At 39.8% G+C, this 26,590-nt stretch overlaps 4 protein-coding genes across 9 annotated transcripts in view; 2 read left to right on the forward strand and 2 right to left on the reverse strand.

Moving 5' to 3' along the window:
• Nucleotides 1–5,451, reverse strand: part of wdr43 (WD repeat domain 43) — a 19,528-nt gene extending 14,077 nt beyond the window's left edge. The window contains exons 1-7 of the mRNA XM_005738761.1: nucleotides 5,185–5,451; nucleotides 4,152–4,286; nucleotides 3,869–3,990; nucleotides 1,781–1,901; nucleotides 1,464–1,582; nucleotides 1,251–1,353; nucleotides 894–958 (exon numbers count right to left, since the gene is read on the reverse strand). Coding sequence (XP_005738818.1) covers nucleotides 894–958; nucleotides 1,251–1,353; nucleotides 1,464–1,582; nucleotides 1,781–1,901; nucleotides 3,869–3,990; nucleotides 4,152–4,286; nucleotides 5,185–5,391 — 872 coding nt within the window. The 5' untranslated portion in view covers nucleotides 5,392–5,451. The remainder of the gene's footprint in view (nucleotides 1–893; nucleotides 959–1,250; nucleotides 1,354–1,463; nucleotides 1,583–1,780; nucleotides 1,902–3,868; nucleotides 3,991–4,151; nucleotides 4,287–5,184) is intronic.
• The window catches only part of trmt61b (tRNA methyltransferase 61B), a 16,675-nt gene extending 4,516 nt beyond the window's left edge, over nucleotides 1–12,159 (forward strand). Inside the window, exons 1-8 of one of the 6 annotated variants that reach the window (XM_005738756.1) lie at nucleotides 5,528–5,658; nucleotides 7,848–8,668; nucleotides 8,762–8,864; nucleotides 10,608–10,798; nucleotides 10,924–11,015; nucleotides 11,578–11,780; nucleotides 11,856–11,945; nucleotides 12,038–12,159. In XM_005738756.1, the coding sequence (XP_005738813.1) occupies nucleotides 5,592–5,658; nucleotides 7,848–8,668; nucleotides 8,762–8,864; nucleotides 10,608–10,798; nucleotides 10,924–11,015; nucleotides 11,578–11,780; nucleotides 11,856–11,945; nucleotides 12,038–12,072 (1,602 nt within the window). In that variant the 5' untranslated portion in view covers nucleotides 5,528–5,591 and the 3' untranslated portion in view covers nucleotides 12,073–12,159. Of the gene's footprint in view, nucleotides 1–5,527; nucleotides 5,659–7,649; nucleotides 7,763–7,818; nucleotides 8,669–8,761; nucleotides 8,865–10,607; nucleotides 10,799–10,923; nucleotides 11,016–11,577; nucleotides 11,781–11,855; nucleotides 11,946–12,037 lie in introns of those variants that run through there. The other 5 variants (XM_005738757.1, XM_005738759.1, XM_013912307.1 and 2 more) reach the window with 5 other exon arrangements.
• Nucleotides 12,160–12,347: 188 nt separating this feature from the next.
• On the reverse strand, nucleotides 12,348–15,491 carry spdya (speedy/RINGO cell cycle regulator family member A). Its single transcript, XM_005738762.1, has 7 exons — nucleotides 15,336–15,491; nucleotides 14,461–14,716; nucleotides 14,312–14,370; nucleotides 14,146–14,231; nucleotides 13,831–14,002; nucleotides 13,399–13,609; nucleotides 12,348–12,790 (listed from the first exon to the last, which is right to left on the reverse strand). The coding sequence occupies exons 2-7, from the start codon at nucleotides 14,666–14,668 to the stop codon at nucleotides 12,732–12,734; spliced, it is 795 nt and encodes a 264-aa protein (XP_005738819.1). The 5' UTR covers nucleotides 14,669–14,716; nucleotides 15,336–15,491; the 3' UTR covers nucleotides 12,348–12,731.
• A 775-nt stretch (nucleotides 15,492–16,266) lies between these two features.
• Nucleotides 16,267–21,384, forward strand: pcare1 (photoreceptor cilium actin regulator 1). The gene is made up of 2 exons (XM_005738763.1): nucleotides 16,267–19,919; nucleotides 20,882–21,384. The coding sequence occupies exons 1-2, from the start codon at nucleotides 16,588–16,590 to the stop codon at nucleotides 21,003–21,005; spliced, it is 3,456 nt and encodes a 1,151-aa protein (XP_005738820.1). The 5' UTR covers nucleotides 16,267–16,587; the 3' UTR covers nucleotides 21,006–21,384.
• The last annotated feature ends 5,206 nt before the right edge of the window (nucleotides 21,385–26,590 follow it).

The following is a 26,590-nucleotide window of genomic DNA, read 5'->3' on the forward strand; positions in this document are numbered from 1 at the left end:
GAACACCACACAAGGGTTAATGTTGAGATTACAGTAAATCCATTCATTGTTGTGCTCGTTTTAGTGAACAATAAAAGCTCTTGTAAAACTGACACCTTGTGGGCTGGTGGATCCTTGATAGATCCTTGAAAGTAAAAGTCAAGTTCATCCACCACGGAGTGACTAACTGCTTTTTTGATGACTATTAGCAGAAAGGGGGCCGAGACAATGTGAGCTCTCCTGTGATGGCCAGAAGGAAAAACTGAACAAATGTATGTATTGTATCGTTTAAGAATTTCTGATCGGAAACATTTAAAACACATCTTTCTAAAGAGTAGAATTTAATGTTTTTTATGCTTAAATTTTGCTTGGCAGCTCTCCAGTTTGCACTATTTGTGCAGTGCAACTCATTCTTCTCTTTATTGCTTTCAGCCAAGGACACTCTGCTACCTGCTCGTGTCAAAACACACATTTATTTATTAATTTTTCATGCTGCCCTTCCGTTTCACCCTGTTCTCTCTTGCTTTCTCTGCATCATTTTGGATCATTTTATTTTTGGCTGTCTCACTTTTACTAGTTTTTTAATCTCAGTGCTCGTGTTAATGCACATGCAAATGTTGGTCTTATTACGCTGCAGTCAGTCTATACTTTCCTGCCTACCCATGGCTCTACTGCAGTCTATGGTTTGATAAATGCAGTCAGGATTTTTTTTTTTAACCTGTCCACTTTGCATTTGTATAAGATCAAAGATTGTAGGAAGCCACTTGGATGTAATAAACAATGTTATAAACAATGAAAAGTGCAACACAGCCTCTCTTGAGCAGAAGATGAATGCTTATTGCCGAAATATTTCATCCCATTACCCTGCACTGCCGTACATTGTCTTGTATAAAACTAGTGTTTTAGAAACCTACCCATTTAAAAAGTGCTCAAAGAGGTGCAACTGCCCATCCTTACACACCACTGCCAGCCTCACTGCCTGTAAAACACACAAAAAAGCCCAAAATGTTCACACACAAGAACTAACATGAAAAAATATTTAAGAACAAAAGTTCTAATAGAAAAGCAGTACAGAAGACACGTTTTAGCAAATGCTTTGAATCATTAAATTCTAAGCGTTTGCTAAAAAAAAAAACTTATGAATATTTTCTCATTTCCTAATTAAGAAAATTATCAACATAGAGTCTACGACACTGTTTCAAGTTATTATCTTTTACCCTGTTAAAGACCGACTGCAAGTAATTTAACATACAGGAGAAGTAATGCATTACCTCTTCCTTGCTGTTGGATGTAACGAGGTCAATGTGCTGCGGCTCATCCGTCAGTGTGAAGGACACCACTGAGTTCTTGTCTTTTCCATCTTCTCGTACTTGCCTTCAGTAAGATAGCTTTGAATTAAGTCATGCAAATCTGACTGCAGTGCATTTTCATACATGCACTTAATTACACAACATCAAACATACTAAAATCAACTCTGCACTTACCATACACTGAGCAGTCGATCATGGGCAGCACCTGACAGAAAGTAGAGGCCATTGCTGTCAGGGGGTCGTGTGGTGGCAAAGCGCAGGGTCGTCACAGCCGTGGAGTGGCCTGTGAACTTCTGCAAGGAAAAAGACAAAAACAAAAAAAACAGCTGAGTTCAGGTCTAAGTAAAGCACTATTATAACACTTTAATACAATACTGACTCTTCTGGAGTGTGACTAACATATCTGCATTAAAACCAAGTTTATTAGGTGACTTATGTCTAATAATAATAATAATTTTTTTTTTTTAAAAAGAATCTGGAATTTAGCTCACCCTGTAAACTTCCTTGGTGTCCAAGTCCCACATCTTTATTATGTGTCCAGCTGACAGCAGCAGTTTACCATCAGGGCTCACACACAAACTGGTCACCGCTGCACGGTCTGCCTTCCACTTACTGTGAGAGAGACGATGACAATTTTAGGTTCACTACTAGCTTTTCCCATAAAACAACTTAACCGGGGCAGGCTTCCATGATATATTAACATCTACCACACACATCTAGTGGCTCATTTTGGCACTCCCCCCTCCATTTCTTAGACTTTTTGTTTTGTAGCTGTCCTCATTCAGCTGCTTCTCCAGAGAGAATCTTGTCCTGCAGTCATACATATTTCAAGTCCCGTATTTAGGACTACATCTTCTAGTTCTCAATCCACTCTGGAGAGCCACTGTGAGCAAGGCCACTAACCAGAACCTGCATGAGGCAGAGTACTGTCATGTGAGAGTATGTGAAGCTCGCTGAAGAGAAGAACAAGACCAACTGCAGTCCAAGGCAGTGAAGCTTGAGCTCATCTGCAGGGTGAAAGACTCATTGGAGAGGCAGCTGACTACATCTCCTAAGTTTAAGTTTTTTTCATGCTTTCTTTTTGATGTCATAGAAACCACATTAAAGCACTTTCCTCTCCTCTTTCCTCGTGATCAGCTTTAAATATCAGCAGCCCATTCAACCTTTTAAAAACAGCAAGAAAAAAACAACAACACCCTTTTCTTATCCCTTAAAATCACAAACTGATCTAGTGAGCACAGAGTGAAAAACCATTTAAGTCTGAATGAAATTGAAGTATTTTTAAGGTTAGCAAAGATCGATGTGGAAAGCTGGACCTGAATGGCACTTGCACCACTTTGACAACCTTCAGACAGCTAGCCACACAACAACCAAAGTAGAACTCGTTTGGTTGATGCAAGCAGTTAAACAAAATGCTCCACTAACTGCACCAACAAAAAGAAGATAATGACTTGTGAAGTGTGAGAAACACCTTGGTGTTTTCTATCACTGCATTATTCTTTCTCCTACTGAAGTGATGAACCTAAAAAGTTTATGGCCAACAGCATACTATTTACTGGTGCTCTCTCCTAATAACAGCAAGAAACAAACACTCTCCAACCCACTTTGTGCACCTCGAATGGGCTTTACTGAGCATCAAGTGAAGATTCATGGTGGCATTAGTGCTCATGATTGTTGCTGCTGACTGTGCCTGTGTAGCTAATATATCTGTCACCAGACAAGAGGCTTTCATGATGAAATATAGTGATAGTAAATGTCTGATGGTATAACGTTCAATGATGCTGGTGTATTTTAAGCCTTGGTGGGTCTGTGAAAGACAGGCATGCTTAAGCTGGAACCACATTCTTACTTTTCTCACCACCAGTGTTGTTTCTACAGGTAGAAAAACAAGAAAACAATGTCCTTTCGGAAACAGTGCAATTTTAAGAGGTAATATTACAATATACGCTCTATGTGAAGGATAGTTTAGTGTCAAAAATATAAACACTTTAAGAAGGACATGATTTATACCCAGAATGTGACATCCTTTTTGAAAAACAGATTTTCAGGTGTGAACTCTTCAAGTGTTTCTCACAAACAAACTTGCAATGTCACATAGATGTATTTAGAACTTCTCTTAACATTCAAGTGTTTACAGATGTCTTTTTATGCTTCTAAAGTACTGTCTTGTTTAAATGTAGGAAGCACTTCAAGTCCAAATGTGTTAAAGAAGCCTGTGACAGTGAGCATGACACCGTCCACCACCGTGTTGGACTGTTCTTTTCTAACAGTTCTGGCTGCACAAAGACAATTTCTGACAAATACATTACTAGATAACATTGTGTGACTTTAAAGGGATATCTATTAAACAACCTAAAACAGGTTTTTATAAAACAATGGCAACTAATTGTATTATAGCTGAAAAAACTGTGTTGCAGCATGAACAAATAAAGAGAGCCTAAATAGCAAATATCAGAAATAATTTTCAGGCTAACAAACCAGTTTTTAACCAGTTATCATTACAGGAAATGTATTGATCAGTGATTGGTCATTTGTTCTTGGTTTAAACAAACTATCCCAAAGAGAAAGTAGTTACTGACCTTCTTGTCTTGCCAGTCTGCAAGTCCCACTCTACAATGTTTGTGTCATCTGAACCACTGTATAATAAGCTTTCTTCAGGGTGCCACTGGACACAGTTCACTCCTCCACTGTGGGCTCCATCCTGGCACACAAATTGCACAGTTAGTAACTGTAAACAACTAGTCCTATTATATTGGGGGGAAAAAGTGAGTGTAACACTAAAAGAAAAACATAACATTTTTCATCCTGCATAAGGTTGCAAAGAAGCGATTCTTTGCAAACCATGTAAGGTCCCAAACTTACCAGGGTGCAATGCAATGCTCCCTTTGCTGTACTATAGATGAGCACAGTTCCAGCTGCTGTGCCCATGGCCAACAGGTCTGCCTTCTCCTCCACCTGCACCGCCTCCGATTTCCTCTTCTTCCTCTGAGGCCCCTCCTGACACAAAGCATATTTAAGGTGATGATATTATACATAATGTAAAGCAATTAGAATTAATAGCATTTCTTTCAGGTCCTGGTATCAAGTCAACACTAACATATAATCAAAGCCAGGAATCTGTATGGGGACTGAAAACAGGACCAGTGCATCACTGAATACGGCGGCATTAGTGCCTAGTACTATGGTTCCACATATTAAACCAATTCTAAGGCAGCACAGTGACTGCTAAAAGAATAACTGCAAACAATTTCTCGTCTTAATGACATTTAAAAGAATCATAAAACTGAATCCGAGAACAGAAAACTAGTTTTCTAATCTCAGTTATCATCCGTGGATTTAAAACGGCAGTACTTTCAGCGCCCAATTTATGTTTACTTTGGCCTCGTAACAAACTTTTAACAAACTACCCCTCGATAAACTGAGGTACAGCTAGCGGACCCTGCTTCTAGAAGTGTCATGGTGGCACGCTCCGCTGAGCTGATGCTAACTTCAATAACTCGTTAATTCACCATAATAACCATTTAAAAACAAAGAAAAACATCTTTTTTAGTTAAAGTCGCCACTTTCAGAGTTTTTCAGACTAACTTCGCCATAATATACGAAATTAAGACATGTTCGTCATTTGCTTGGACCACCATGTGGGACTAACATGTGCGTTCTTCGCATCTGTGGAAAACTAGCGAGCTGCTAACGTGGCTCCGCCGCTAACCACGTCTGTCAGCTCCGTAAAGCATTTCAAACGGCAAACGTCAGGGCCTTCTGCGCTGAGTAAAAACTTCACTCTTTGAAAAGTAACACTTCTCTCGATTTAACAACTGCTCCTTTATACCACGTTGTCAAATGCGGCTTTATTCGGGCCTCGCTAGCTGCTGACGCTAACAACAGCCTCACGTACCTTGACTGTCCGGCATGGTCCCCAGGCTATGCACGTACAGGTGGCACTCAGATGAGCTGAAGGCACGTATTCCTGGTGAAGTGTTTTACTATCTGTGTTCCAAATTCGAAGTCTGCCATCCTGGGCACACAGCGCTAAGAACTGTCGTGATTTAGGTGAAAAAACGCAGGGTAGCTGCAGCGAAGAACTGCCACCGTCGGCCGCCATTTCTGAAGCGCTACTTGCGTCTGCGTGCGTGCGTGCGCCGTGGTGTACACAACCCACGTGTGGCCCTCTGAGCACATGCGCACTTGGTCCCAGCACCTCCCACTCGCTTCGACGTTCTTCTTTGGGTTTTCCCGGCAGCAGGCAACATTTCAGTTTGCGTTACTGCCTCCTAGTCGTCAATAACTAACTGTTCACACTTTATGATTTCTTACAGTGCAGCAATTAGCCCGAAAAAACACTTCTCATCAGCCGAGTCTCCACAGTCAAGTAGACATTTAACCCTGTTCTTATCGACCTAATCTTTGCAGCTAACCACTGCTCTGTTCAACAGTCATTTCTCTTGCCAAATATCAGTGCAAGAGCCAGCAATAGTCAGGATCTATCCGCTAGAATTCCTTGCTGTTTCGTGTCGGTTTCCTGTTTCCTCTTACTATTTATTTTGTATTTCATGTGTCTTAGTGCTACTAATCAAGTATTTTTTTCGATTTCGTGCGTATAAAATGATCAAAGATAAAACAGAAATGTTGCTGTGAGACCAACCACGGTAGCATTGTGCTGTATTAATACAGCATGTTCAACATTAAAAAAAAGTGACATATATATACACTGGAATAACTATTTTGTTTCAGTTTATAATTAAAAAAGAATATATCTCTTCCTTTTTAATCAATGGTAAATAGAATAAAAATGAATTAAATGTATGATTTGAAATAATAGCTCTTTCTTTTTTTTAGCCACCACATATCTGTAGGGCAGCGTAAATACAGAAATCTTGTTCCTTCCAGACAACAAGCAGGTTGATTTATGCTGTGTTCATGTTTCCCTCCAAAGCAAGCATATCCTTAGTTGTAAATATCAGCCTTTACAATCGGTCAATGCATTTACTTGTACTGACAAAATAGGTCGTAACTTGGGTGTTCCCATTTATTTTACAACTACCTATAAATAACACAATTTGTAGGGTACTTATCTCTGTATCATCCTATAGGATCCTCATATCCCCACACTGTAAATTTCTCCCAAGGCTCTTGAATGCATCACCAACAAATGAACTCATCCAGTGTACATATCCACATTCAGGTTTATATATGCAAGTTCATAAATAATAATAATGATACAGCTTTTTTTTTGCTGTAAATAACACAAACTCAACACAAATTTTCAAAATATTAATGTCATATGAAATTAAATGTCAAGAAGACAGAAATTTTCCTTTTAGACGTGTTACTGTTTGAAGTTATTTTCACCTTAAAAGTTGTTCCAAATTTGCAAATTCTACAACTTACAGCTCTCAAGCACTCAGTTTTATATTCTCAGCTGTAGAACAGGCTGTCCAATGATGTTAATGTTTTAGGTTATTACTTAAAACATTAAATTACTAACTTACGTCTTTTAATTTTTTCTTATGAGTACTAAAATACTAAAGTCAAGCGTTGTATTTTCATCAAATAATTATTTTAAGTTTCATTGTTTGCCCATTTTTCCTCCTTTTATTGTGCTGAACATCATGTGTATTCAAAAATTAACAACAAATGGCAGATTATTTCGCACCGACCAATAACACAGACTAATATATAATAAGTAAATTCAAAGATAAAAACCCAAAATAGATTCAACTTGTACAAAGCAATAAACCAGTAAAAGGGGTCAGAGCTAAACTAAAAATAAAATTGTAATTAGTTTTTAAGAGAATAATTTGTGGGCTGCTTCATTTTAGACTAAACAGCTTTAAATAACTTATCAAGTAGTGCTGATCACGCATCTGTGTGACTTATAAACTTGAAATTTTGAGATACCCAACTCCAAATATCAAGTTATGGATTGCATCCCCTCGTGGCAGAAACAAATTTCCATACTATACACATCATTGACAAACCTACATTTATGAATTAATTTTTTTTCCAAATAAAACAAAATTGTTAACGTAAGTTCAACTTTTCTATTCATTAAAATGATTCTCGTTCTCCATTTAAATAAATCTCCTGTTGTTGAAAACATTTTTATTGTGAAATTTAGTGTGAAATTAATCATGCTTGTAAAGTAGAGCGAAAACTGTCGATGGAAACGGTTTGAAAGATAATCCAAAGAGTTCAAAGTCACACCGTAATAAAAAGTCTATTCATCGAAAAGTTTGGAATATTAAATTAGGCGTGATGATACAAAATTACATTTTATTTTACATTTTTAAATCATAGTTGAATGAGGCATATAAGTTACAACATCTCCCTCTGCCGGTAGATTTTAATCATTACAGCAGTCGCCTAATTGTGACGTTGTACACATGTCAGTGTCCAGCATGGTGTCCTCCTTGAGTCTGTAAACAGCCTGGTTATCGAGAAACGGAGGTAAACTGATTGAAAGCTTTTACAGCGTAAGTTCCATTTAAGCAGCCTTTAATGTTTCTTTGCTCTGGCTTTTAATCCGCAGGTCTACACGCTGTGTTTGTGTCATTCTAGGTTTTTCTGCTTTCTTTACTGGATGGGATCGACACCACAGCTTCCACCTTGTGACTTTTTTGAATGTCACAATGGCTTTGAAAGTCGCGCTCCACAGACTTGTGTTTACGCACAGAACGCTGACAATTTGGGCATCCAGTCAGAGACACAGCCGGCACAGGGATTTACTTGTGAATCTCAGTGAAAGTGTCAGAGACACAAGAACTTTTTCAGGTGCCGCTGTGAAGCGTAACGATAATAAGGAGGGCACCTCCGACTATTCACGCCTGAGTACCAAGGTGACATCCAGGAAGAGGAGACCTCTGTCCCCGCTGGAGAGGATCAGTGGCCTGCTGCCCCAGGACGCATTGAGCCCTGAGGTGATGCAGCTGAGAGAGCAGGAGTCAGATAAGGGGGCAGAGATCCAAGGATCAGTCCCAAATCGCACGCAGGTAGAAGTTGGGGATGAGGACATCGTTAAAAAGTCTGAACATCAGGCTCACAGTCCACCTGTTGGAGCAGAGGAGTTGGACACCGGCTCAGTTCATCACCGGGAAAAGCAGGTGTGGGCGGCTCTGCCCGGGGAAAGGTTGCTTACCTGTGGAGAGCTGCTTGTTGCTGAGTATCGCAGAAAGCGCATGGAATTCAGGAAGATGTTCCAGCTGCAGACAGGGGCCCGTCTGGAGAGCAGCTGGGGGGTCATACTGCACAATGACATTGCAGGGCAGCCAGCAGGGCAGTTTCTGAAGACTCACCGGGGGGTCCCCATCTTTATAAGGCGAGCTAGTTTGGAGGATTATGTGCTGTGTATGAAGCGGGGACCTGCAATTGCCTACCCTAAGGTAGAGAGCAGTAAATGAATGATATATGCACACAGTTGCATTTCAGCTTCAGTGTTCCGACAGATAATCTATTGAGTGTTTTTCTTTCCTCAGGATGCAGCTTCTATGTTAATGATGATGGACGTCACAGAGGGAGACTGTGTCCTGGAGTCAGGATCTGGATCAGGGGCCATGTCTCTATTCTTGTCAAAAGCAGGTTTGAATTCCTATATGGAAGCACGATCTCCCAGTTTAGCTACACACAGAAGTTGATAGCAGATTGTTTTTCTCTTCCATTTGACATATCTGGATATGCAGACAGGTGATAAAATGAAAGAATTTCACTCAATTTCACTAGCCGGGACCACACCCTCAAATATGATTGGGCAAAATTTTTTGAAAGAGAATGGAAGTTGGAGTGAGCAAAGAACTCAGTGAGGGTCTGGTTCCGAGAAGGTGAGAACTAAGAAAGGCGTGGGGAGGGTGGGATTTGGAAATGAAAGCAAACCGGAATGTGAATTAATGATCTCCCAAAAGTGTCTGTTTTTATAAATTCAAAGTGGCTTTACTTAAAATAAATCAACAACATAAGCTACAGTTATTATTCGAATTCTTTTATCCCCCCCACATAAACAGACTAAATGTTCAAATGGTTAAATAATTTAGCTACATCTCAAATTTAAGCAAAATAAGCCCATTCATTACACTAATCAGAATCAGAATCAGAAAGGGTTTATTGCCAGATGTTGAGCAGGTTTACAACATTAGGAAATTGCTGCGGTGCTTCAGTGCAACATACTGTCATAAAAATATAAAAATAAGAATAGAATTAAAGTGCTAAGTGGATAGATATATACATGATATATACATGAGTGCAGGTGGTGATCAGTGCCAAACATGGAATGATGCAGTGAACACAGCGTAGGGTCATGTGTTAGTGGTGGGAACAGTCATATGGTTATTGTTCATGTGTCCGACAGCAGAGGGGAAGAAACTGTTCTTATGGCGAGAGGTTCTGGTGCGAATGGACCGGAGCCTCCTGCCTGAGGGGAGCAGGTCAAACAGACTGTGTCCAGGGTGAGAAGGGTCAGCTGAGATCCGAGCTGCACGCCGCAGTGTCCTGGAGGTGTACAGGTCCTGCAGAGATGGGAGTCTGCAGCCAATCACCTTCTCAGCAGAGCGCACAACACGCTGCAGTCTCTGTTTGTCCCTGATAGTGGCTCCAGCGTACCACACAGTGATGGAGGAGGTGAGGATGGACTCGATGATTGCAGTGTAGAACTGCATCATCGTCCGTGTTGGCAGGTTGAATTTCTTCAGCTGCCTCAGGAAGTACATCCTCTGCTGGGCTTTTTTAATGACGGAAGTGATGGTGGGCTCCCACTTCAGGTCCTGGGTGATGGTGGTACCCAGGAAGCGGAACGAGTCCACAGAGGTGATGGGGGTGTCAGTCAGGATGATGGGGGGAGTGGAGCTGTGTGCTTCCTGAAGTCCACAATAATCTCCACTGTCTTCTGGGCATTCAGAGGATATAAACTGTACATTTCTGCTCAAAACCCCAAAATAATTAAAAAAAAAAAAAAAGAAGTAAACACAATGGGATGTGAGTACAGGCCTTGTGCTTCCATAAGGTAAAAATTAATAGAAGACTTACAGCAGACTGACACATTAAATGAACACAAAGCACATATTAAATGAACAGTTTAATGTGAACTGATTTTATAATAAGGCGAAGATAAAGGGTAACAGCGTGGATCAAATTTCCATTTGAACTGCTGTCCAGGGAACGACTCAACTTCTCAAGTGCTGACTGTCCTCATTAATCTTCATGAAAACCAATAAAAGTCAAATCTGTGATGTGAAGGAAAGTGGTGGATGTCACATTTCCTCAGGGAAAAAGTCATTTAGACAAAGTGTAACTGCTTGCTGTGGAGCCTGATTATGTTTTTGTTTTCCCCAGTCGGCTCCAAGGGCAGCGTGCTGAGCGTAGAAGTCAGGGAGGATCATCACAGGAGAGCTGTGCTTAACTACAACCGCTGGAGAACATCATGGAGTCTGCGACGAGGGGAGGAGTGGCCCGATAACGTCCAGTTTCACAAGGCTGACCTCTGCACAGCCTCTTCGCTCCTTGCTGGTCGGGGATTTCATGCGGTCAGTGTCGGGTTGAAATGTTCCTCATTTGTAACATTTTTTGTCCTTCTATCAGTACAACACCACCTGAACACATCATTGGTTAGACGTAGATCTGATTATCAAGTGGATAATTTCTACTGCAGGTTGCTCTTGATCTGATCAACCCTCACCTGGTTTTACCCACTGTGATTCCACATCTCCACCCCGGAGCTGTGTGTGCTGTCTACCTCGCCAAGTATGAAGCTCGACCGTGTAATTTTCTACTTATAAACTAAATGTAGTTTATTCCTCTCACCCCAGCAGATTTAGACATTTTTTTCGTCACCATGTAATATTACCCGACAACTGCTTGGTTACATTTTCTAGAGAAGTGGAAAACTTGCAAAAGAAGAAATTTGTTGTAGATCCAGATTTCTATAGTTTAGCTGTGAAACTGGCCTTAGCACAAGAAGGGCCCATTGGAAACAGCTATTTGCTTTCTGAAGCGAAACACTTTTCTCTTGGCTGAAATTAGATGAAGACAATACTACTATTGTTATATCGGTATGTTTCATATCAAGTCAGAACCAGGAGAATGTTAGCTTGGCACAAAGAATAGAGACACAGGAGAAAACAGCCTGCCTTGATCTGTCTGAAGGTACCAAAGCTAACCTGCTAGTATTTCCAGCACACATTAGCTAATTTATTGGAGACCAAATACGCTACAGCTTCTGTGCCATGAGGAAAAAAAGAACCTTTCAGAAATTAAAAAAATTATTGGTCTTTTCTGCTCCGTTAACTGTGTCTATATACCACAGCATAACTCAAGTCACCGACCTGCTGGAAGGAGTTCGATGTTCAACACTCCCTTTACTGTGTGAACGCGTCATAGAGCTTCCACTCCGAGAATGGGTGGTGGCTCCAGCTCTTCAGAAGGATGGACGATACTGCAACAAGAAAGGTTTTCATCCAGGATTTGGGCTAAGTCAGGACGGCGAGGCATCGGAGGAGAGTGACAAAGGTGATTAAAAGTAACACGGCAGAGTCTCACAGAGTCCCCTTGAGTATTTCCACTCAAGTTTGATTGTCATTTCAGAAGACCTGACCACAGAGGAAGACCCTGACCCACCTTTTGGGAGTATCCCTTACATTGCTCGACCTCACCCTGAACAAATGAGCCACACAGGTCAGATGTTACCACGCATCTAGTCCCAGTATCAGTTATTGTATGATGATATAATTAAAAATATTAAATGTGTAATTTTTGCCTTTTTTCAGCTTTCCTGGTGAAACTGAGGAAGTGTGTGCAGTAACATTTCTACCTGTGGGGGAACCCTGAACACAGATTGTTACACATCAAATAAACGGTCTTAAAGAAGATAATAAAAAGTCAAAACTGATTTGTCCTTTAATGCAAAATTTGCCTTCTTAGTGAAAATGGCTCTGTGGCATAGTGAATATACAGAATCTGTGTGTGAGTAAAGAGCAACAGAACAGTTTAGTGTACTGAAGCAGGTTGCAATGAAGACTATGAAAATTCAAAAGTCTTGGATCATCAAACAGCACACTGGCAACACAACACCAATACAAACTACAAACTACAAACAAACCCTTCTGTGTAACTGACAGCATCCAGTGCTTAACTCATTTACATCTGTGAAAAATAGTATGTGACAGAGTCCACAAATAAGTTAAATAAATAAATAAATACCAACAACATTTTAAGCAAATCTAGGTTTCACACTAACAATCTTTTGGGGTTTTGTGCCCACAAACAGCCAACTTGCTTGTTTTAAATGACATAAGCTCATCGTTGTCACTTGTACTTCAAATATCTTGTGAGTACCTTGTTAACTTTTGAGGCGACTGACAAACTGGGGATTCAGACTTTTACTTCAGAGTAAAGTGCTATTAAATCCAGTAAAGGAAGCATTAACTGCTTGGTTGATTTAAACAGGAAGTCGCTGATGCTCTACTCATTAATCCAGTCCATGAAGGTGTTCAATGTCGACTTGCAGGAAGAGTCATTCCCTAAGAAAAAAGATGGAAACATGTAGTTAGGTATGAGTTTAAATCTTAACTGCAGAGCTTTATCTGTATACATACGAGCACAGTAAATACGTGTCCTGTGTTCCTTATATTGTGGCTGAGTTGCTGTCTTTCCCAGTCGTTTCCACTTTGTTATAAAGCCACTAAAAGTTGACTATATAATATTTAGTAGTGAGGAAACTTCACAGCTGGACTTGTTGCACAGGTGGCATCCTATCACAGTACTACTTCACCGAGCTCCTGAGAGTGACCCATTCTTTCACAAATGTTTATAGAAGCAGTCTGCATGCCTGGGGCTATTGATTTTATGCAGCTGTAGCAATAGAAGTGATTGGAACATCTGAATTCAGTTATTTGGATGAGTGAGTGAATGATCCCACTGATCCACTTAGTGGGACAATAGGTTCAAGTGCAAAAAATACTAACATTATGCGTTTTTGTTGAAGAGGAAATTATTTCTGCAGTTTGAATTGCAGGGCTTCTTGAACGTTGGTTTTAAACTTAACTGGGCATCCTATACTGACCAGCTCTTTACACTATAAACCACACAGTAAACAGAGACACCAGCATTAGTTATATATACTTGGTACCTCCTTTGGGATTTGCACAGCTGAGCCTCTGGAGGGAGGAGGTGTGGCCTATTCTGGTGTCACGCTTACATAGGGAACAGGACACAGGTGAGGCATAGGGCCCACGGGGAAAACGGACACGGTCGCCATCATTATACTGCCGCTGGGCACCGCCATGGTGATCGGAACGCTGCCGCTGCCACACGAAATGAGAGGACACAATGGCCATCACCTGGAAGACAGGTCGAAGAAATAAATACAGCTCAAACAGAAAAAAATAACAAAATAAATAAATCACATCACTGCAAAACACACCCACAGACACTAGAGATGGAATGTCTGGCATTAAACCCAAGCAATAAAAATGGCACTGCGCAGCAAAAACAAGACCCTTAAAAATTCCCAGAGAGGCACCATTTATCAGTCTCCTCAGGCAATTATACTTGTGTGTACCTCTTCACAGCAGCGCCTGCTGACAGCAGCTCTGTACTCTATGCGAGCCCACAGCTTGTCTCGCTGCTCAAGGAAGCGGGGAAACAGTTTTTTCCAGTTCTTGCCCAGTGCCCACGGAAAAATTTCATACTTGCTCTCCTCCTCATCCTCCTCCATGGTGTTGGCAAGATACCTACAGGAGGAGAGCGAGAGCCGAGTTCAGGGCTGTAGGTTTGCCAAGAAATATCACATATAAAAGCAGAAGCAAACAAAGTTTCCTTTTCATGACAGAATATAATACAGAAGCAGGATTTTCAGGCTTTTCTCTGAACTTACAGTGCAATGAAAAAATTCTTTCTGGTGTATTCAGTAATAGTGAAGCAGGCCCTTTTGAAGTACACAAAGGTCATGGCTAGGAGGTACTGATGAAATAGAGGGAAAAGATGGTGTCACTTTAAAGCATAACAACGTTTTGTAGCTTTCATCAAAGTAATAACTTTACCTTGTCTGTCAATTTATAGCAACCATCCACCCTTAGAAAGTCTTTTATCAGGTCATCCTCTGTAGACAAAGAGATGTTAATATATGAGAATTTAAACCAAATTTCACATTTTCTTGAGCGCATCCTGCTTTCTTGTTAGATCTATCTACCAAAAAGACGGAAATATGCTGCCATTTCCTGCCGCTGGACAACAGTTGACTGAGGCACTTTGGTAAAATACAGGTCACCCTGGTTTGACTGGATACTCCACACCACACCCCGGGTGTTTTGACCACGGTGTCTGCTGAGGCTTCTTCTGATTGGGCGAACATTTTTGCGTTTGACCCGAAGGGTAACAGAGGGAGGAGTTTTCATCATGCTTCAGCTTGAATCATCTGCAGAAAGGAGTCCTCTGGTATGTTATCACTGCAAATGAGAGAAAAAGTATGAGCAGTGAGCATCATCACTATAGACTGTCACTTTTTTTGGAGGGGGGGGTCAAAGGGGTCCACTAAATTGTGCCAAATTCGAGTTTCTTACCATCATTTGCCCTCAAGACACATTTAAAGAGCTGAATGTTTCTCTCTTTTCAGACATTTTTCAAGAGGCAATGTAAAAATTAAATTATGTCAAAAATGACTTTAACTAAGGCCTTGGGGAGGGGTCTGCTATGGTGTCTCTATCAATACGAACTTTCACGAGCGTGGCTAAAGCAAAACTAGAATGATACGTATGCTTAATTTCCCTAAATGATTTGGATTACCGCGTAGAAAAATGGGAACATTATTTAATAATGAATTTTCGCGAATAAGTTTAAAGTGTTTAAAGTTAGGCAGGTTATCTGTACGTCATTAACAATAGGCAGTAAAAGAAAGGGAAAGCCCGCAGCTCTTCAGCAACACGAGCTATCAGCTAGCTAGAAAACTGACTAAAAAAAAAAAAAAAAATCACTCAATTTAAGTGACGACTGTTTTTAGCGGCACAAAGAGACGCTAAAAAATTAAATAAGTATTGTTCTTATGAGAAGCTTAACTCTCATACTAACCAGCAACACGTTTTATAGGATGAAAGTGAGTATAAAGCAGTCGCTTCAGGACGCTGACCAGACGAGATAGTAGTTGGCAGCTCTGGCAGTTTCTGGAGCGCGCTTCGAGATCTGTGCCAGCGGTGCACCTGCGCGCGAGGACGAGCACGCACTGGCGCCACGTTTTCTTTGCTTATGGCGATCTCTGTGTGGAGTTATTATTAACAAGCCAAACAATGTAAATATGAAGAATACTATATTAAAAACACACCAAGCACTTAGAGTGTAAAAATCACATATCAGTTTCTAATGACTTTTTCTCTTAATGAGATATTTGTTTTGTTATATTTCATTTTATTTTGTTGAAATAGACAACAAAGGCTACCAATCTACTTATTTATGCTATTTTTCTGTGTATTGTGGTTGTTTATTGTGTTTGAGTTACATTCAAGGTGCTGTAACAAATGATTATTTTACGTTGGGGATAACTGATCTTATATAAGGGAAACTTTTGCAAGTTAATTTGTAGGAGGCAAAATCACAAAGGAGTAAATTGTGAACTTTATTTACTCCTACTTTATTTATTTAGTGTAGTAGTTAGTTTTGGTGGTTTGTTCTCACTTCATTTGATTGTTTAAGAAAAGGGGTGAAGGAAAGATGTGTAATACGCAATTATATTTGATTTAATGTTGTCAAATGTGGATAAAACAGAATCAGTGTAGCACATTTTCTAATTCTAATGAAAACAAAATGCTGTGTTTTTCTTTCTGTTTTTTTCTATTGGCTAAATTAGGATGTATTGTTTTGCAGGCTATAAAAAACCCACCTGAAGCCAGCCTTCATTACCCAAATGAGCTTAAGTTCTTAGAAGTAGGTGAGTTTTATATGACTTAACGTGACATATGTGCAGGCTGAGGAGTTCACTGAAAGACTCACTAATCCTTTCAGCTGCTTGTCCTTCATAAGGTGCAGAGGGATGTTTTTTTTCCGAACATGCTCCAAGGAAATTTTATTAAACATGGCCACCAAACTGTGGATTTATTCTGTCTGTCTGTGACAGTTGGAAGCAATTTGTAAAATGGATTTATCCACGTTTTGTTTTGGCAGTCTACTTGCGGAAAGGGATCTTACTCAACGAGTCAACGACATTAGCCATCTGAAAATGACAGCTGGTGGCTAAGAATCTTTGCTATTTTTTTTACACAATTTACTGCACTGTCTGTATTAGTGTTATCCAGGGAGAAGAGAGGAAAAAACACCCTGTACAGCAGAAATGGGTTGCTCACCATCTAAAGGTAACAATTTTGGCACTCTGGGTGCTATGAGGAAGGGGAGAATGCTACCCCCTGCACCTCAAGACAACCCCAGAGATCCACAGTTTGAAGATGAGGAAAATCATGTTTCATCTGGAGCTACAAATGGAGCTACAAAGGAAAAGAAGACAGGTGGACAAACCCAGGTACTTCAGAAAGAGTCACACATGACACCACAGAAAAAGAGGCTTGATACTGAGCAAGTGAATATGGAAGCAGTTAACATAGATAAGCTGGGGAATCAAGCAACAGAAAAAAGCACAGTATCACAGAGGAAAGAGAAACACAATGACAAACAGGATGTGGCAGACAAAAGGCTTAACAGGAAACCAAAGAAAAATGCCAAAGGTGCAAAAGTTCTTAAAAAGAAGGACAAAGACAAACTATCTGAAGAGCACAAAGTGGACTTTCCAGAACCCTTGGTAAAAGCTCACCAAGCTGCGTATGCCTTTTTGAATCCTAGCATAAACAAATATGATGTTTTGCTTGGACTCTTAGAACAAGCAGCTGAAACTCAGGTTTCTGTTCAGCCTATGGTAGCCTTCATGGCTCTACGTTACGAGGAAATAATTCAGGGACTAGAAGACATGGTGGAGGAGGGAGAAATCTTTTTAAAAGAAAATGGCGAACATCTTGCTTGGCCAAGCCAAATGAAAAATCTCTCATCCTCTACCCCTCTGAAGTCTGGCTCTCCCAATATCGAACCCCCACCGGATTTGTTGCAGCAGCTGCTTCAGTACACCACACAGAGAATGAGAAATGTGAGCCAGACTGTTGGAAGAATTGGGGACTGTGCTTTAGAAGAGGCAATGGAGTATTTTGCCTCCGTTTCAGAGCTTTTAGAGGAGAAACTTAAAGTCAAACGTGCAACAGAGAGTAGGTTAATGCAACTCTTATCCCGCATTGAAATGGCCTCTCTGCACAAGCCTGGGCCAGAGGATTCAGCTCTCTTTAGTGAGGACAGTGGAATTGGGGCTGAGAATGAATCCCTTGCTGGATCTGAGAGACGCCAAAGACGAGAGAGTTGTGAGTCTACCGGGACAAATAGAGCTACTCCTGTCAGTCCTCTGCGAAGAGTGTCAAGGAGAAAGCTTCGGGGTCAAATAAGTCCTAGTGTGTCCCTTACCTCACTCAACTCACTAGGTTCTACATGTACCATAATGGCTAATGACCAAAGAGACTCATTGCTAGGATCTGTCTCCACAGAGTACGGGGAAGAGGATGTCAATGATTATGATGAGGTGGACAGAGATATAGGAGATATCCAAGAAGCAGTTCAAAAGCAATTTAATTGTTCTCCTGTAGACTGTAAGCTACAAGAACCTCGACGTTTACCCCCAAAGAGGATAGAAAATCCTCAAAATGTAGAAATGACTATGAAAATGAAAAATGCAATAAGTGGTAGGATACAGTTTGTATCGTCACAAAACCCTAGTTCTAAAACAAAGGCATCAGCGAGCACAAAAACTAGCACACAGGATTGGACAGATGATGAGGTACGATCTCCAAGGAGGCCTCAAACAGCAGCAGCTGTACGAAAGGCACAAGTGAAAAAGACCCCGGTGAACAGGGGTCAGCGTTCCCGGTCAGCAGATTCCCTTCGGAGCAAAGGGGAAGATCCTACTCTTCTTGAACTAGAAAGGACCCAGAAAGATTTAAACCGGAGATTGCAGAGCATAAATAAAAGCAAAGAAGAAAGAAAAACAAGGACTGATTCTTTAAAACGAAACCAAGGAAACTCACCAGCACAATCTCCAGCAATAAATCAGAGACAGCCTTCATTAGAAAAGAAAAACAACCCCCAACCACCTAAAGACAAGGCAAGTCCTACAAAGTCCAATAGTAAAAAACAGGAGGCAACCAGTGAAGTTGATGATGATAAACAAAAAGACAAGAATATACCCAAGGGTCTTATAAAAGCCACTCCACCTCCTAGCCCCCCTTTATCACCCCAACCATCTTCTGGCCTTCACAGAGGTAGGAATTCAGTCAAAAAACTGATTGATACATTCAGTCAAGGAATAGAGGAACTAGAAGGTCCCAAAGTCCTGGGGCCTCTCAAAGGTGTGCGAAAATGTGGTGTTCCAGTGTTACCCGGTTTAGGAAATGTAGAAGCCGTGCTGACTGCTGGGATAACTAGCTGTAGGTCTGAATCTACAACATGTGAGAAAACAGATTTAGACCTGGATAGTCTTCCTCCACCAGCAATGGAAGTATTATTGGACAATTCCTTTGAAAGCGCTCAGAGTACATCAACTAGTGTAGCAGCAGATGGTGCAACAAAAGTAGGAAGATCACCTTTGTTGAAAAGGGGTTTAATATCACAACGATTGAAGGCCTCAGTTCAGTCAGTGACGGTACTGCCAAGCAAAGGAGGCTTGCCACAAACCTCCAAACACATTTCCCCTGTTAGAGTGGAACAACAAGAGACATTTCCTCTGTCTAAGGTCAATCAACCAGATTCGGAAATCAAAAAGGATTCCTTATATCAGCAACTCAGAAAGAACATACAACTAAAACCCTCTTCAAACTCTCAGTCAGAGAAATTGTCAACAAGTTACGTAGGACCATGTGTCACTCAAACAGAATTGAGAGACATACAAGATGGTGGTAACATTTCAGTGCCTGGATCCAACACCACAGCATCTTCTGTGCCTGCTTCGGTAGAGACTAGCCAAACACCTGCCACCCCACCTGTGTCTAGAGGGCGAATGTTGCCTTCCACACCTTCTACTCCAAGCAGCTTACATCGAAGACTTCCCAGTCCCCACAATTTCAAAAATCAGCCTACTCCACCCTCTTCATCTAGCCCCTCTCTTAACAGAACACTTCCTACACCACCTGCTCTTCAGAGGAGACTCCCCAGCCCACCCGTATCGAAGCAGAACATTTCGAGCTCAAACTCAGTCGCTTCATACCCTTTCAAAGCACCATCTCCCCCAGCTTCGCCAAAAGTACAAAGATGGTCAAGGGAAAATAGCAGTGAAGACTCATCAAGTGCTAGGACAATTAGTAATGCACGTTCAGTCTTCTGTCCCGTTTCTCCGTCCATGTTTGAAACCCAGCCTTGTTCAGTAAGCAAGCCCCCGCAAGCATGGACCTCAACCAAAGTTTCATTCCTCTTACATACTTTTGAGACACGTGGGAGGACTCCTGCATCTGTCCATGGGCCACGACCCTTTATCAGACGTAGCCATTCAGACCGGAGGCAGAGTCTAAGTCTGCCACAACAATCACAACGCATCTCAGTGGCTGAGACTTGTGGGAGTGAACCAGCGATATATTCACAGGGGTGAGATTTTACCACATTTGTACTTCTCTTAAATGATTATTCATGACTTTTGTTTGTTTTTTTGTTTGTTTTTTTTACCTTAAATTTATATAACGTTCTGAGAGAAATTCTGGACAAATGCTCCTCTTTGGTAGGAGCTACCCTATTTTATTTTAAAAACACCTACTTGGTTATGGTTTTGGAAAGAAAACAGTATTAATAACATACATAACAATTAAGTGGCATGGGGTCCACTTGGGAAGCAATTAAAAGATTTTTGAATATCACAATATAATAAAAGCAGGGTGACAAGATTTCCTTTTTTTAAAAGGAACTGCACAGGATTTCTTTTCTTTGTCCTCCTGTCCCACACCTTGAAACAATGTTCCCTATTTTGAATGTTTTTGGAGGATATGCACTTTTCTAAATCGTGGCTTTTACCTAATGCATGTAAAGGGACAGCTTTTTATTCAAGTTAAATGATGGTCTGTCTAATTCTGTAACCGTCAGGAACAGTTAGACATGACCAAAGATTCACAAGCGTTGCAGATTTTGGTGATTCAGATAGAAACTGCTACAAAGAAAATTAAGCAGCAATATATATAATGACAGAGTTTTTGTCTTTTTTGGTAGACTTATTTTTCAGTTCATAGAGATTTTCTGATATGAAGTGATGCCACTCTTAGGCCACATTATCACTTAAAGAGTAATTATATTAAATATAAAAAATGCTTACATTGTAGGTGTCTCTCAAACAGAAGCTCATTCTCACGATACATTATGCAACAAATAACTCTCTGTACTTAATGCTACTCTCCAACCTCCCACTGACTTTCCCCTGCTGTTATTACTGTATTACGTTAGATTTACATAAAACATTTAATCTCTCGTACTTCACGAGTCAGTATTGCACCAAGTGACTCGGACTCACCTGGCCCAGTTACCTAATTGCTAATGACAACATTTTCTGTTCTTTCTTTTAGGCTAAACTATGAACCAACCAGAGATGATGACTCATGGGGTAGCCAATCAGACCTCAGAACGACAACACGCTCTGCATCACACCCAGACCTGTGTGTTGTTGGACGTGCCTTGCACAAGGACTAAAGGGGCCAATGCAGAGCCAGGAGGATTATGGATTAGCAGGCCTTACTGAGGATTTAAGTCGATGCTGTTTATTCCACTTGGAAGAGAGGAAGAGCTAATTCTATCCACTCTTCTGCTGTAACACACCTCCACAGTGTTTATAATTATATGTATTTCAGGTTTTATCAGTTGTAATTCTTTCATTGGTGTTTTTCACTGCATTCATGTCTGCACTGTATCTGAAAAAAAAAACATGCTCCTGAGCTTCATGTTTACATCACAATTTAGTCTTCCTCTTTTTTTAATAGATTGTCTTCCCACTAATGACTAAGTTTTTGGTATTTAATCACAAAGTATTCACAAATTTACCTTAAGTTAATTTCGGCATCAAAATTCATAAATAAAAAGTATGTTCATGTTTTTTTTTAAACTGTAGTATTATTATTCTGTCTTTTATTTTTTATTGTTTTGTAATAAAAATAATTCCATCCCAACTTTGCATGTACTATCAATAACAACTGTAATAATGCTGCATTCAGGTGTTTCATGATCCCTGAAAATGACTTAGGATACTGTATTTCTTGCTAACATCATTATGCTATTATGCTCACAGTGGTGATGCCAGCATTTTATCTTTAGGGGGCAAATTATGTTTATGTGTAATTTGAAATTAATGTCCTGTAATTAATGGAAAAGTAGAAGTTGCGACCTGGTGAACTTAATGGGAATGCAACTAAGAATAAGAGAAATGGTTGGACCTAACGTTACAGCGTCTTACATTCTCGGCATCTATTACATTAATCCTCACTGTATTCGGAAAAGATCAACAAGTTACAAAGCTTTTCTTATAGTTATGAATTACTTTCTAATTATCAGGAGATTTCAAGATTCCAGTTTCATATTTTTATTATTAAAGAATGTTAAATCAAGTTCTCAAAATAATGAGAAAAAAGATAAATCGAATGCTACATATTTCTTCCCCAGTAACTATATACTAAATATACATTGTAGTTACATTGTAACTACAATGTATATTTAGTTTTTCTTCTATGTATGTTAATACTTTAGAAAACTAAAAATGCCAAATTAGCTATTAAAAATGTCCTATTTTCCCCTACACGTTTTTCTCTTTTTCCATAATCCTGGCTAGAAATGGAACCTATACCTTTACTGAAAAAAATCCTCTGTTTTCTTAACTGATAATTAAGTAAAGCTTTGATGTAAGGATAAAAGAAAAGAGAATAGGGAAAGAATACTTTTTGTATACTTTTGTAATCATATCTCATCAGGAAAAAAACAGCCTATTTTAATGTTGAGGGAAAAAACACAGATGGGAACCACAAGAAAAAAAATGTATAGACATTTATTTTTCCATCCATGAGTCAGAAGGGTTTTTTTTTGTTGTTTTTTCTTTCATTGCAACACTTTCATTTCATTTACATTTAGCATACAAGCATCCTGTAGAAATGGTCTTTTAATGATCTTTTAAGAAAATATTGTCCTTGTCGTATTTGTGTGCTTCATCCAGCCTCCACAATCTAACTGGACTGAAACAAACATGAGCAAAGTGCAGCAAGGGAAAGTAATCCAGGTAATGACCTCATGAATCTGGTTAAAATAATGTCACGATTTTCTTAAAACCAACCTCAAGTGAAACTGTGGCTTCTTTCAGAAATCTGTCTTTTTTTAAAAATATGTTTTTTTATTTAGGCTTTGTTATCTTCAGTGTTGCTTTGCAATGCTATACACAGTAAACAGGCTTGACTTGTACAGCACATCATAAAATTGCTAAAATGTAAGTAGAGATGGTATAAAAGTTACATACTGTATATGTATGTAATGTATATGTATATATGTCAGTATATACCCAAGAAAACTGATCTTGCTTTGAGTTCAGCGAGGGGGAGAAATGCCTTGTAAATTAAAGTAGAGGAGGCAGTAGTTCAAATAACCACTCACTGCAATCAAGGTACTGTATATGGAAGAGCATCTCTGAATGCACAATACATCGAACCTTGAAGCAGATGAGCCACAGCAGCAGAGTGACTGACAGCTTAGAACAGAAAATTGAGGTTGAGATGTTTTCTTTATTATATTATATTATATTATATTATATTATATTATATTATATTATATTATATTATATCCTTAGTACCAACTGAGCATTGTTTAAACACCATAGCTTTCCCAAGTATTGTTGTTGCACATCCGATCATCATTACCGCAGTGATGGGTGTTTATAGCAGGATATTGCAGCATGTCACAAAGCTCAGATCATCTCAAGCCGTTTTCTTCAACATGACAATGAGCTCACTGTACTCAAATGGCCTCACCAGATCTCAATATAACAGAGCAACCTTAGAATGTGGTGGAAACTCATGGATGTGCAGCCAGCAAATCAGCAGGAACTGTATTATTCTAAAATCTCTGCAGAATGTCTCCGGTCTCTTGGTGATTTTATGCCACAAAGAACTGAGACCAAAAAAGGGTTTAATCAGGACTTAACTAATGAAATGGCTGTTGAGTGCAATTCCATGTATGTTTTTTTTCATGATTGAAACATTTTAAGATTTTTACAATTTTCTGATAAGACTTTGAAGGGGTGTAACATGGGGTCATGTCAACAATCCATTAATATTCATCTTACATCCACGAAGGTCTTCAAGGCTAACGTAATGACTTGTTTGTTTGAAAATTGGCAAAAAGCGTAAACGAATGGTTACAGGGTGAGTGGGGAATATACATTAAAGACGTTTGATTTTACAGCACAGTATAAAATAGAATATCTATAAAATTGAATTACTGTATTATAATATATTTCTATATTACTAAGATCAATTATTCTCAAACATTGTTATAGGATGTACATTTTTTTTACCGTTTTATAAAATCTTGGGCAGTAACACAAAATCTACAATTCTGTTTTTTCTTTAGTAGATATAAAAAAATAACTGATGTAAAATATCCAAATTAAAGTTATGTTTAAACAGTACAAAGGGCCACTGCATATGTCTGTGTAATAATCATTTTCTTTACACTTTACTAAAGGAAATGTTCTCTTTAACGAGCTGCAGTAATCTGATTGGTGGATTAGTAGCTCTCTGTCCTCTCACAGAGAGCATGTAGCCTGTCCATCAAGGACAGGCTATGAAGTCATGCCTGCAATGACATCTGTTCTCCACCAGAGGAGCATCTTGCCTCACAATCTGTCTCCCATCAGGCTGCACTTCCTGTGCAATCAAGTGGAAACTGGTTATGATTCAAAGACACAGATGGAAGCATAATCTCCCCATTGTTTGTTTTGCTTAGATTATGAGTTATCAGTGAATGCTCTAATGTGTTAGACAATACAATGAATGACTTATACAGTCTCTGAAGCATAATTTCCCAGTAGAGAAAATATATAGAGAGAACACAGAGGACTGTGATAAATGTGCTACATCCAATTCATTCCCGCCTCTCTGAAGGGACTTGAATACAAATTTGCAGATTATACCAAAGGATATAGACTAAATAAAACAATCTTCATGTTGATAAGCAAACACTGACATAAGAATAGTTGATTTATTCATAATGGTGTTGTTTATATCCTCTTAGTCTTCATTGTCCTACTCCAATGAATCTTTCAGTAATCCCTAAGAAAGTGAGACACAGTGCTTTTAGATATATGCTGTGTTACTCTTTTATGTAAGATTTATTTCAAATAATGTAGCAATGCACCCACCAGCTTTGTGTATAAATGATGCCTAATAATACAAATAAACTAATATCCGATAAGACAATAGGGATCAGTGAAAATATGGTATAGTTTAATACTGCTGTTGATTTGATGTATGCTATTGTGTATTCCCTGGCTTTTACATTTTACATGGCTTTTACAGTGAAGCATTGTCATAAAACGACCTCATGTGGCCTTGACTTATTGCTTATTGCCAAGGATGATATAAAACAAGTGGTGGGAGTCTAACTGTCCTAATGTCTGTGTGAATTATGAATAATAATCCCACTCTGATTTTTCTTTCTTTAAAGACAGCTTTTGAAATCAACATGCAAAATGAATAAATCTCCTCATGCAACCAAGACACCCACTTTCCTTAAAACTACTACCAGGAACTCTGTGAACATACTCTGTATATAAAAAAAAATCTCAAATACCATTCAGTGGTTTGTAGATCCACTCTGTACACCTTGTGTTGAATGTTTTTGCTGTCTTGGGTGAATCTGGCTGAGAAACACTGAACGCTCAGTCAGTAGTTACTCCTTCTTTAGATTCTAAAAGAAATCAGAATTTACATAATAAACACCATTTTGCATTCAATAAGATTTAAAACTAGTGACTAAAAATATAAACTAACCAGATGTTTCTGCTAAGGTCTTTAGGTCATTTTGTCATCCAGCGGCTTCTTTTCGCAGAGTCATTGCCTTCTGCTGCGCATAAAAATGAATGTAGATTTAAGGAAATGGCAACACAGTGGTGCAGTGGTTAGCACTTTTAGCTCACAGCAAGGTCCTTAGTTTGACTGCACTACTTGTCCAGAGCCTTTCTATGTGGAATTTGCATGTTCTTCCAGTGTCTGCCCAGGTTGTCTTCACGTACTCTAGCTTCCTCCCACAGTCCACAGTGCACTTAGTGGGGATATGTTAATTGGTGATTCCAAAATGCCCATAGGTGTGAATGGTTGTCTGTCTCTCGCCCTATAATAGCTGGGATAAGCTTCAGGCTATACCTGATTAGCTGGTTCCAGACTCTCAGGATGGTGTTATATCAGTTGATATGATACATTTTAACAATTCCTAAATAGTATCTCAAAGTCAAGAGATGAAGAATACACTAGACCTTTAAGAAACCCTGGTAAATTTTCTTTAAACACAGTAAATTTACCATTTAAGTTCATGTCAGGGATACAAAATGAAGTTTATTAATTTCCTTATAGCTTTTGAACAGTATAAATGTAAATAATGAAGCTGTAGCTAAACAGCATCCATTAAAAGCATAATTATTAGTTATGGAAAAATAACAAATGCTGCCATTGTGTAAGAACACAACTTAAGAAAACCCACAAGTTTGGAGTCTTCACACACCCCCGTTCTCTGCGGCCTGCTGGAGTGGGGGGCTGGGAGGAGAAGTTGGCCGAATGGGGTCTGGAATGTGGGGCCTCCCTGCTGCTGCCGAGTCGGGGCAGTCTGCTTCTCTCCACCCCAGGGAAAAGGGTAACACTACCTGGGTCTTGGTGCAGTTTCCCCCTCCAGGGGGCAAGGGTATACCTAGACCTGGGGCTTAGAGTACGCTTGGGGAGTGTGATTGTGTGTACAGTGTCTCTTTATGTCTGTCTCCGCGTTGGGAGAGTGTTGAGTAATTGCATATGAGAGCATGAGGGTGGGAATAGATGTTTGTATCTGTGTGTGCTTGTATGTCTGTGTCTATATGTCAGTTTGGGTGTCAGACGCCACCTCTCTAGGGACATCTCAGGCCCTCCAAGGTTTGGAGGCCTATCTCCCCCCACCACCACTTCCCCTGCCAGTGGCGGACGCCCTCAGACATCGGTGCGTTGGTGGTTCTTTGTGTCCGGGGATGGGCGTCCAGGTACACACCGGCTCACTCCTTG

This window comes from Pundamilia nyererei, unplaced genomic scaffold, assembly GCF_000239375.1.
Source record: "Pundamilia nyererei isolate P.nyererei 1_Seehausen unplaced genomic scaffold, PunNye1.0 scaffold00086, whole genome shotgun sequence".
NCBI classification, from domain to species: domain Eukaryota; kingdom Metazoa; phylum Chordata; class Actinopteri; order Cichliformes; family Cichlidae; genus Pundamilia; species Pundamilia nyererei.